Here is a 12,155-nt window from a genome sequence, read left to right on the forward strand (position 1 = left end):
ACCAGACTCAAGAGGGAACACCATCCTCATCTGGGTTGCACCGAATGTCCATTTATTGCAGATATACAATGTTGGGTACAGTGATGGTGATCAGATATCTCATCCAGGGTATCTGACTACCTTGTACTTAATGTTCTCAGGATATGTGACCCAACCAAGTGGATACTGAAGATGAATAAATGACTAAATGATGCACACTGGTTCAACCGCATGTATCCATAGCAATAATCAAGAAAGTATTGTGTGTGTATTAGTCACACAAATGCTAAACATGATTAACTGAATGAGATGATGGTAAAAATTTGCTGATTTTCATGTGCTTTATTCACATGTGTGGACTGTATGCATCACCTGTAAGTCTAAGTCTGGGTAAATGATCTGAATCATGTTATAGTGTAACGGTGTTTATGGGCGTCTACATATAAGGTGTGTATGTTTTCATATAACTCGAAGGACACACACGGGTCTCAAAGTTCATGTTTATCACTGTCGTTATCGTTCATATAAGGCAGAATACAGAAAGAGTGTTCTGTCTGGTTGCCAGGTATTAGCCAAGAAATATCACGCTCGAATAAGTCCAGGGTACAAGACATTCAGTGAACGGTTTGGGCGAAGCGGGGTCTCGGGAGGAGACGTTACCGGAACACCTGCTGTCTTTTAACAGTCTGGTGAAAATAAAGGACATTTTTTGAATAAGAAATGGGTCGCTATACAGGGAAGAGCTGTCGCCTGGTTTTCATGCTGACCATGACCAGCATGTTTTTCATGGCCGAGATTGTGGGCGGTTATGTGGGGAACTCTATAGCTCTGGTGTCGGACTCTTTTAACATGTTGTCCGACATCATCTCGCTGTCGGTGGGTCTGGTGTCGGCACGGGTTCGTCGCCACTCCTCCTCTCCACGCTGCACGTACGGGCTGGTGCGCGTCGAGGTGCTGGGCGCGTTGGCGAACGCCGTGTTCCTGGCCGCCGTGCGCTTCTCCGTGTCGGCACAAGCCCTCGAGCGGCTCGCACAGCCTGAACCCATCGACAAACCCGAGCTGGTGCTTGTCGTAGGCAGCATTGGACTCTGCATCAACGTGGTGGGACTGCTGGTCTTCCAAGACTGGAGATGTCTGCGCAGGAAAAAAGGGCGCATGGCGCGCCGCCACAGCGAACCGAAGAGCGACATGGACACAGAAACAGGTGGATCAGAGTGTGATGGTTTACTGGGTTTACTCTAAATCTAAAATACAATTATTCACTAATCTAAACCACCCCAACACTTTAGAGTTTTAATTACCCAAACCAATAATACTTTCATGCTGAATCATGCATTGATATGCATTTAATCACGAATAATGACATCTATATCCATCTATAATTTAAACAAAAAAATCAAAACAGTCTCTGCATTCCGAATTAATTTGGAAAAACTCAATTTGTGCATTAAGTTTTATTTGTTCGCAAAACTTTTAAAGTTTATAATCAATGTATTCATTATAACTCATTGTTTGTTTTACTGTTCTATTAAATGCAAATACTGAGATGAGAAACTGAGCAGTTATTATAATATATAAAATTTTTTCAACAAAGCTGAAATATCCGTTTATATACACTTAAAGTCATCAAATGCTACTAATTCCAATTTCCGTCTTCCAAACAACAGGACGTAATTTGTTACCAGTTTCTGACACAGATTTAACTGGTACAGATAATAAATGTAAAAATAATATGCTTTGTTTACAGGTGTCCATGAAAGAGATTTAGATGAAGAGGATGAATTTGAGGATGAAGGCCACCATCTTAACATTAGAGGTATGTCTGTACACACACACAAAAAAAGGTCCATGCCACAAAGTTAAAATTTTATATATATATATATATATATATATATATATATATATATATATATATATATATATATATATATAATACTTTTATTTTAAAAAGTGGTAGTTATATATATATATATATATATATATATATATATATATATATAACTACCACTTTTTTAAAATAAAAGTATTAATGCATTAATTAGTTTTTGGAGGACTTTCGAAACTGATTTCTTTTGCCATAATAAACATACATTTCCCCATATTTCCTTTCTCAGGGGTGCTACTCCACATGCTAAACGATGCTCTAGGATCAGTGGTGGTCGTGGTGACCTCGGCTCTGTTCTACGTCTGGCCTAAGGAACCAGATGCTCCATGTAACTGGCAGTGCTACGTCGATCCAAGCCTGACTCTGCTCATGGTAGCCATCATCATGCCCTCTGCCATTCCCCTGGCTCGGGAAACAGCAAGCATCCTGCTACAAATCATCCCTCGCGACATGCCCTTCAACAGAGTCTGTGAGTAAAATGAACATTGGAGGAAATATCCTCCCCTTTCTCTCTCAATGTTGGTTTCAGATTATTTTGCTTATTATAATTCAGGATAATTTACAATTACCCCCCAAACACACACACACAGTGCAAGAAGTGTGCAGCCTTCCTGGGGTCCTGAGTATACACGACGCTCACCTGTGGGAACTGACGAAGAGCCGGTATGTGGCCTCAATGCATGTACGAGTCTCTGCCGAGCTCCACAGTTCTCTCAGCGGAATCAAAATACTCCACGAGCAGATCAGGAGCGCCCTTCATCATGTCGGCATCCACAGCGCGACCGTCCAGCTGGAATTTGGCGACGGAACCCTGGAGAAGAGCTACTGCAGCACTCCGTGTTCATCCCCATACTGCATGAAAGTTTCCTGTTGCCCTTCCGATGTCGCTGGACTTCCATTGTTTAAAGCAAATCAGCTACCTTACCACGGAGAATCTCCAATAGACACGTATGAAACAAGCAACGTACTTAAAATATCGCCAGCTTCCTACACAGCCACAAAGTTTTAGCCATATGACTAAAATAATTCTATTCGACTTGTAACATAAGTCTAAGGCTTAACTTAGGTCAGAGTGAAATGCCACAGTCCTTGCAGAAGAGAAGCACAAGAGATTAAAGCTGTGAACCTTTTTATTTTTAATAATGTGATTTAATGGTTTGTAGACTGCAGTCTAAAATTGGTTACTAGGCTAAAACAACAGTCAATATACAAATCAACCCTGGACAACATGGATTTCACTTGGATTGTGTTAGTATTTAGTCAGTGAGTGACGGATCATGATGGCATGAGTCATGGCGTAAGATACAAGTCACCAAAGTTGTTCTTAAACATGTAGAGCTCCACAATCGTGTGTACATTCATGCATTATTTTTTTCCCATCTCTGCATTTTAAGATTTAGAAAAAAACGTTTTGTTATATTAATCTTATAGCTGTAAAGGAACATTGTTGTCTGTATACTTTAAATGTTAACTGTTTTGTAAAGCACCTTTTTCTATATAAAAACAGATACTTTCCGATAATGTCGAGTATAGTAAGCGTTAAAATTCCAATTCATGAAAGGAGTTGAATAGTCCATTTAACCTTCATGGGTCTCACTTTTTACACAGGAGTACCGTCATGCTAAAACGGTTGAAGGAAAGGGAAAGAAAACTAATGATGCAGCATAAAGAACTGAATACAAGTTCATGCTTTCAGATTTACGGCTACTGTTTGGAAAGAACCACATATGTGCATGATGGACGTGTCCATAGTGCCTTTTTGACTGCCTTTTTTTAAGCAAAGCCTCTCAAGGTTTGCGGTGATTATAGGTATGACTTAAGGAGAAATACTAAGGAGAAACACACGGAATATCCTGTGTGCACATTGAAGAACCATCGTTTTAATTTATCTGTGTACATGTCAGTACATTGGATAAACGCAAACATTTTTTAGAATTTAATTTTGCTTTGAACTCAAACAAATGGTACAAAATGTGCATAAAACAGTGACAATTCACAGCAACAAACATGGAAATTTGCACACAAACACAGGTATTTAGAAACCTGAGCACCTAAAAAAATAAAGCAGGGGACAGATCCGACATGTCACACACAAGTACAAGACGCAGGTTCTGGCCTGTGTTTGTCCACTTTTGAATGACGTGACAAATCTAAATGTGGCTGTGTAAAGAGGGACTTAATAATCACCTCGGATAAAATACACAACATGGTTAAAAAGGAGTTTTGCCCAAGTGCTTGCAAAAAGGCAGAATAATCAAGAATGACATCGCATGAAGAATGATGCAAATTTGAAATGTCCACCTGTTTCACCAGTGTCAAACCGCAAGTATATAAAATCTCACATACAAACAAACAGTACAGAAAAACATCCACAGCAACTTACTTTTTTCAAACAGAAACAAAAGAATAGTAAAAAAAAAAGTGCAAAAGACCAAACTGGGGTACCAAGTAGATCCAGTTGAGATGATTTATATGAAAGGAGGGCTGAGATTAGAGTCATTAATAAAGAGTGCGATGTGTGATTTGAAGTTTCAAAGCATTTGGCTTCGCTTGAACACCGGAGGAACTTGGGCAAAGCGGCGATGATAGCGATAGTTCAGGTTCTGCCATTCATTTAGGGAGAGTAGACGACTGCCGTTACACAGCCGGTAGTTTCTTTACAGAACAGAGAAATAAAATATATATATATATAAATCCGCCTATTGAATAAACTCAGGATTGCTAATAAATTACTCCAAATTAAATGTGTAATTTGACCATAACTATAAAATCCCAGTTTTGTTTTTTATCATTGATATAATTATTATCTGTCTGCCCACTGTGGTGCCAGTGTTTTGATGCACAAGACAATAATCTGCCCTTTGCCTCCCACAATGCCAGAATACCTGCGTGTAAGGTCAGATGGGTGCTGCCACCTTCTCCCAATTCCTCCTCTCCCCTGATTGGCTACATCTTTCATGAGGCATAAAAGCTCAGTCATTACACCTGTAAAGTGGTCAGAAGTAAAGACACGTCAGCAAGTGATTATCTAAAAGAAATCATAATTGCTAATAAAACATTGTACAATCACAAATCTCCTCATTAATGATTGCTTTACAATGAGTCATGTTACAACATTAAACCTAATGGTGAAGCTTCCGTTTTAATCAAGGGAAAATTTTACCATGTTCAACTTTATCCGCCATGTGTCTCCTCACAGAGTCCACATACACCTTCTTTTCTTTCTCCCAGTCATCCTCACTGTACAACACTGGCCTGCAAAACCAATTCATAACAAAAAGGTTAACATGGCTAACATCTAGAAACACAAACCACATCCAAGCACAAACCCAGATTACTTTATTTAGTAACTAATAATCGGCACCTCCCAATTCTGCATGCAACATGTAAGAATTTTTCAGCTTTAATTTGGCTTATGCTTTAATTTGCAATCTTCTGCAAGGGTTATTACAAGAAAAAGAAAACTGTTAAAAGCTGGGATTAAAAGGACAGGAAAAACTTCAGGTGATGACTTCTCCTAAACATGCAGGCAGGTTAGCAGACACTAGAACCTGGGCCATATGTCAAACACAGTATACAGCCTAAATTTTGTTCACGTCTGACCATCAAACCCACATGTGCCTTTTAAAGGCACCATTCCAGATATAGTCCTTCCTTTTCTGTTATAATAAGCTCCCCTGGCTTTCCGGTTCACCCCAAAAATAATCAGCGTGTTTGAGGTCATAGTCACGCTGGAAGAGATTTGTGGAAAATGCACTGCTACAGCATGCAAAAGAAATACATGCCTACTTTGTGGAAATAGTTTGAAGAACCACCACATAGGTGTAATGGTCAGGGAACCAAGTATTTTGGCCTGTATAGCGTAAATCACATCCGAAATCATAGCTCAAATTGAGGTGGAAATGTTGGGGCGTCATTTAAAAATATTTAGCAAATTCAAAGAGAAAATTTGGGGGGGAAAAAAAAAAAAAACCATCTCCAATAAATAATTATTTGGAAAAAAATTCTAATTCATAACTATCATATTGCCCAGGTTTCATACACATTACATGTAATTCAAATGAATTGAAATGTATGATTTAATTTGGTGTGCAAACAGGAGTGCTTAAAGACGGCAGGAACCTTTCAAACAACTTCAAATGTCTGAGCTAAGGATCCATCGAAGAAAAGCTCAAAACTGCTGAAGAGAAACGTGTCTTTACAAACAGCAGCAGCAGCGCGCCCTCTACTGGTTAAAAAAAAATCCTATTCTCAGATATTTAGTAGATAATATTTACATCAATCTCAAACCACAGTTTTTAAAAACTCAAAGAATTTGGGCACGTCAGTTTTTGAGCTATCCAAATAGAGTACCTTGGGACGTCTTTGAAGACATTTCTTTGGCCCTCAGACACTTTTTTTTCTGGTTGTTGGTATGCATCTTTGACTGCTCCTGGTTGCTGCTTGTCCAGTAAACTAACCTTAGACTTCACCTAAACATGACATGTTGGCTATTGTTAATAAGTTTATCTGAAGCATATGATCATGTAATTCTGCAGGTCACTTAATAAAAGCATGTATGTAAATTGTTTTGTGTCAAACCTGGACCTCGAGCGGCAGCTTGTTCTCCGAGCCTGCCTGCTGCTGGCCAACAGAAAGTACTTCTTTGTCCTCCTTCACCTGGATAGCAATCTGCCTGTTGTCTGATGACTTGCCGACCGCAGTGCCTTTGTGCACCATGTTACCTGCTTCACTTTTAATGTTCATGAACGGGATTGTAGGAAGCGCTTTGGTTTTACCAGCATCCAAATTTAGAGAAATGGCAGAGGAAGCTTTTACAAGCTTGCAATTTATTGTAGGTGAGGACTGGCTCTTTTTGTCAAAATCGTTTTTCCAACATTTAACAAGCTCCCTGGATTTTTCTAAAGGGGTGGACATAATTGGTGTGGAGGCAAGCGGTGATGTATTTGACGAATTTGGGACAGTAATTTGAAGCAAATTTGACTCTGCTGGGCCACTGGTGCAATAGGATTTTGTAACATAACCCTCATCACTTGCACACTGTGTGTCTCTGTCAGTTGAATTCTCCAATTTCCCTTGCCTTTGCTTTGAGTAGTACCATGATTTGTGGCCTTCCTCTGATGGACAGCTCTGAATGCAATCCTCCAGGCCATCAGCAACAGCATCAGCATGGTCAATTGGGCTCAGACACATTATCTCATCTACATCATAATCAAATGCAATAACGTCTGCATCTTCATTGTGTACCAACACCGGGCTGCTTGAGCAAATATTAGTTAGTGAAGTGCTGCTTTGACTGGCAGTCATATCACTACCATAGGTCCAGTCCAGACCTAAAGACTTTTGACCAGACAAAGTTTTTTCTATCCTTTTAACCTCATCAAGTCCCACAGAAGACGACTGACTGGAGACTAGTTTCACTTGCCGGTAAGCATTAAAAGAATCTATTGTTGGTACGGAGGTTGAATGTGGAGAAGAGCGATTAGCCAGGCAGGGTTTTTTTGACGATCTATCATACGTCTCATCAAGACATGAATCATCCAATCGCCTTTTACGTCCAACAGATTCCCTGCTGTTAATTAACTCAACTTTCAAGTTCCAAAGAGGACTTTCGGGACTACAGGACGAATTGACAGAATAGGAACTGATGGCATTGCAATAAACCTTGCGAGAATAAACGGAGAGGGGCTTAAAGTGTGAAAAATGTCTTGTCTCATCTGAGCCATGTTTGTGGGAAGCAGTCTTGATTAATTTCTTTGTCTCTGCCATCACGAGCTCCATCACTGATCACGGATCATTTTACACAGGAACAGTAGCACTAATGAAAAGAAAAATTAAACCATTACATTTTGTATTGCAAAAAGTCACAAATCTCATTTGCTTAATTCTGCCTTTTGACTGATTGAATTTTTATGAACAAAATTTGATTTAATGATCTGAATGGGTTTTAATTCTGGACTAAATGAACTGGACCTAATAGGTTTAGTCAGTGAAAACTTTCAAAATATATAGCTCTAATGCTCCAAAAACAGCAGGTACATTACTGCACATTTATACAAATAATAATCTTAATATATGTCCCGAATGGTTGATTTGTGTCGCATGAGCTATTCACATGGCAATTTCAAATAGTAAATACAGTTTGGTTTCTTAGTGGACACTTTATTAGGTACACTGAGGTAATTGTGCAAGACAACAGTGCAGCTCTAGAGCAGGGCTTTTCATAAACTGGGTAATGTGTTTAATATTTTGTGTAAACAATCTGGGATTATTTTTTTCCTTCTTAAGATTTCTCCTGGTCATGGTTGCAGAAGAGCCTATCCTAGTAACATAGGCTACAAAATGAGAATACACAATTGGTGATATGGTGCATGTCATCACTCACACACACACTTTAGAGTGCAATTTAGAGTTACTAATCCTACCTGCGCACGTTTTTATAAACAAATACCCATCATACCTATAAGTGCTTTTGAAATATCCAGATTCCAGAATTGGGCCCTGCTTTCTGGTGGCACACTTGGTTGTTTTAATTTATTCAGAGGCGTTCATTAGGGTTCTGGTCAACACCTAAATACATTTTGGTTCTAAATCATAAAATGATTCCACTATTTTCAATACACTCACTGGAAGGTTATGGTCTTTAATAAAAAAAAAAAATAAATCACTGACATGACCACTGAAATGAGAAAACGTAAATCAACAATGCAATGTTTAACACTAAGCTGGAAAAAAATGACCCAAATTCAAAGACAAAATCAAGCAAGTAAAATATTACCAAGTAGTAAAGTTACACGAGTATACATCGTTACACGAGCATACACGTTATGTAATGATCTGATAGTGAACATGACAACTTACTGTTTCATCTGGGCAAAATACAAACATATAAATCGCATATCTTTAGTCATAAAAATTCTCTGCTTATCATAAAGCTGTTGGTGTTTATCAAAATTTATCTCCAATGAATTTAATTCATGAAATATTTACAATAGCTGCCTCTCGGTATATAACTGCAATTAGATGTTAGTATTTATAGGAAGAGCATTAGTATAGAAAAGTGATTAAATTGAATGGAACAACCTCTGCACTCCAGCCAAACACACGAGTATTCAGACATGGTATAAATGGGGAAGAAATGTCAATGATGTATCCGGAGTGATATGTTTTTGTCCTTTGATACAAATAACCATGTTAATAATTGTATATAGTATGTTTATAGTATGATTTAACATCTGATTCAGTCGTCTATTATCATAACATTTTTAAGCAAACTCCTCTTAGAAATTCAGGATTTTGTTTGTGACCAAAACCTTAAACAAATCTACTTTTTGATTACATTATTATGCAAAGAAATTGGGCATGCAAAGACCGTGTGTATTTGAGTTCCTCAATCATGATGTGAACACAAGAGCTATGTGATAATGTCACACGGTGAAACGGGAACACTCGTGCCTGCTTAGACCAATAAAAAAATATTCTTGACAGAAAACCTGCAGCAGACAGACTGCATCAAGTTATTAAATCGTGGAAAACTAGACTGTCATTAGCAACTCTATTGAATACATTCATTTAAATACTTGTATGATCATTTTTCAGACTTCAAAAACTAAAACGGGATGTAAAAAATGCTAAATACCTGGCCAATAGAATGCAATCATTTTAAATGAACGTGAATAAAAAAACCACAAAACCATAATATCTTATGCACTATAGACACTCTAAGGGGTTACGTTACCAAGAGTTTTAAAAAAAAAAGTAAGGAATATACACCAATCATGGTTTATTATTATCGATCAAGGAATAACATTATGACCACCTGCATAATACTGTGTTGGAGCATTAACAGCAATGCATCAATTAGCGTCTGCCGCCCATTACCCTGTTGCCGGTTCACCACTGTTTCTTTCCTTGGACCACTTTTGATGGATCCTGACCACTGCAGACCAGGAACATCCCACAAAACAAAAACAAAAACAAAAAATTGCAGTTTAGAAGATGCTCTGACCCGGTAATCTAGCCATCAGATAGCTCAAATCCTTACCCACTAACAGGTGCCATGCCGAACAAATAAACAGTGTTATTTACTCACTGGTCATAGTTTTATAATGTCATAATGTTATGCCTGGCTGGTGTATACAATACACCTCCTCCTTCAGTGTTTTGTCTGTCTTTTTTTACCATTGTACATCAATGCTGAAGACGTCCAAACTATAAAAGAACATGTATCTAATTATGTAGTACACAAAAACAAGTTAAACATCACACAAGGCCTTCTATTTGGTTCTTGAGATTTTTTGGACTGATTATTTGTTAAAGTACAGTATTTGTACAGATGTTGTATTAGCACTAGTAGATCTATTGACTTTGTGCTCACTATTTTCTGCACAAGACATCTGATTAAGAATGCACAAAATGTCACAAAACACACCTGTGAATTGAACACCATTCCAGGTGACTAGCTCCTGAATCTGATAAGGGAATGCCATGAGTTTGCCACACTGTCATTAAATCTAAATATAGCTACTTTGGACAATCTAAAAATGTAAAACATTCTGTTTAGCACGTTTTTTTTGTTCACTACATAATTCCATACGTACTCTTTTATCATTTGGAGGTCTTTAGTATTATATGCACAAATATTAAAACATAAGAAAAATAAAGAAAATCCAAATTTGTCCAAATATTTTTCTTTTTTGAGGGTTGGAAAAAAAAGAGGAATATTCAGTGATTAAAATGTTATTTAACAAACGAAACTTGTTAAAACTATTATATTACATTGTAGGTGAAAATTTCAGAAACTTTGCTATTGACCCGTATAAGTAACGTGTGCTCATTAATTAGTTAAATAGTTAATTATTAAATAAATTAGCCGCTATCCAGGGTCTGTGCTACAGCTAATTTGTGCCGAGATTCATTGCTAGCGTATTCACAGCTAACAGGCAAAGTTATGAAAAATTTAATTAATATAATATATGTATTTTATACGTTTACTTAGATTTAGTTTTGGAATACGTGAGGTAAAATTTTTGCCTACCTCGAGAGTTGAAGACCCTACATGAGCTGAAGCGACCGCAGAAACTTCGACGTACTTCGGTGCGACCCCTATTTATAGAGTTTGGCGACCCGTCTGTGGTCTGTGATTGGCTGATTTTTGTCCGTCCACGTGCATTCGTTTCAGGTGTTGTGTATTGAATACAGTGTGGTTTCTCAGCGGTCACTGTATTAGGTGCAATTTATGAGGCACCTACACTCTTTATCGACTTGTGCAAGACAACAGTGCAGCTGTACATCACCTGTCTGGTCATGGTAGTTTATACACAGACCAGGCACAACATTTATGACATTATAACATTATTACAGGCGAGGTAAATAACACTTCTCTTCATCATGGCACCTGTTAGTGGGTGGGATATGTTGTCAGCACGTGAACATTTTGTTCTCAAAGTTGACGTGCTGGAAGCAGGAAAAATGGGCAAGCGTAAGGATTCGAAAAGAGCCAAATTGCGATGGCTAGACTGACTGGGTCAGAACATCTCCAAAATGTGCAGCTCTTGTGTGATGTTCCTGGTCTGCAGTGGTCAGTATCTATCAAAAGTGGTCCACGGAAGGAACAGTGGTGAACCAGCAGCAGGGTCATGGGCAGCCAAGGCTCACTGATATGCGTGGAAAGTGAAGGCCGGCCCGTGTGGTCCGATTCAACAGACGAGCTACTGTATCTCAAATTGCTGATGAATTTAAAGCAGTTAATGTTTGAGGGGTCAGGACTGTTTTAGCAGCAAAAGGGGGACCGACACCATTTTAGACAGGTCGCCATAAAGCTATGGCTGATACGTGTATACTGGGTAATGTTTTGAGGAAACTATTTGAGATTCCTTCCTTGCTACCTTCTTTAAGTTTCTTGTTCCGGTCTGGGTTTGCAATAGAGCCTATCCCAGTAACATAGGCTACACAATGAGAATACGCCACTGATGGTACGATACACAGGTCACCACACACAAATAGATCTGATCTGAATCACGTTCTGCCAGAATAGTCTCATTGAGACATCCTCTTTAGTAAAGTAGTTGAGATCTGAGCCAAAGCTTAATGTTCGGGATGCATGGTCAATACGCGACTGGAAAACCCAAGGAACATTTAACAGTGCTATGGACTTTTGTTGGATAAATAAGTTTGGAAAATTCTATCCAATCCGATTTCAGCCATCAAATCACATGATGTCAGGGTCAAAGACTTCATCTTACAGTCTAGGTTGCTTGAACAGTTGCTTTAACCAATCAGATTGCGAGCT

The 12,155-nt window shown here is 38.5% G+C and overlaps 2 protein-coding genes across 4 annotated transcripts; one reads left to right on the top strand and one right to left on the bottom strand.

Moving 5' to 3' along the window:
- Positions 1–3,645, top strand: LOC124397295 (zinc transporter 10-like). Its single transcript, XM_046866836.1, has 4 exons — positions 1–1,183; positions 1,727–1,795; positions 2,094–2,333; positions 2,455–3,645. The coding sequence occupies exons 1-4, from the start codon at positions 700–702 to the stop codon at positions 2,871–2,873; spliced, it is 1,212 nt and encodes a 403-aa protein (XP_046722792.1). The 5' UTR covers positions 1–699; the 3' UTR covers positions 2,874–3,645.
- A 142-nt stretch (positions 3,646–3,787) lies between these two features.
- LOC124397252 (S100P-binding protein-like) lies at positions 3,788–11,106 on the bottom strand. Of its 3 annotated transcripts, none has more exons than XM_046866794.1 (7): positions 10,902–11,106; positions 9,684–9,803; positions 6,452–7,682; positions 6,218–6,336; positions 5,028–5,119; positions 4,750–4,849; positions 3,788–4,519 (listed from the first exon to the last, which is right to left on the bottom strand). In XM_046866794.1, the coding sequence occupies exons 3-7, from the start codon at positions 7,643–7,645 to the stop codon at positions 4,396–4,398; spliced, it is 1,629 nt and encodes a 542-aa protein (XP_046722750.1). In that variant the 5' UTR covers positions 7,646–7,682; positions 9,684–9,803; positions 10,902–11,106; the 3' UTR covers positions 3,788–4,395. The 3 variants fall into 3 exon arrangements, with proteins under 3 accessions (XP_046722750.1, XP_046722745.1, XP_046722735.1); XM_046866789.1 differs by having other exon boundaries at positions 6,446–7,682; positions 9,746–9,803; positions 10,902–11,098; XM_046866779.1 differs by having other exon boundaries at positions 6,446–7,682; positions 10,902–11,098.
- Between the last annotated feature and the right edge of the window lie 1,049 nt (positions 11,107–12,155).

The sequence above is a fragment of the Silurus meridionalis genome, chromosome 2, assembly GCF_014805685.1.
Source record: "Silurus meridionalis isolate SWU-2019-XX chromosome 2, ASM1480568v1, whole genome shotgun sequence".
NCBI lineage: Eukaryota > Metazoa > Chordata > Actinopteri > Siluriformes > Siluridae > Silurus > Silurus meridionalis.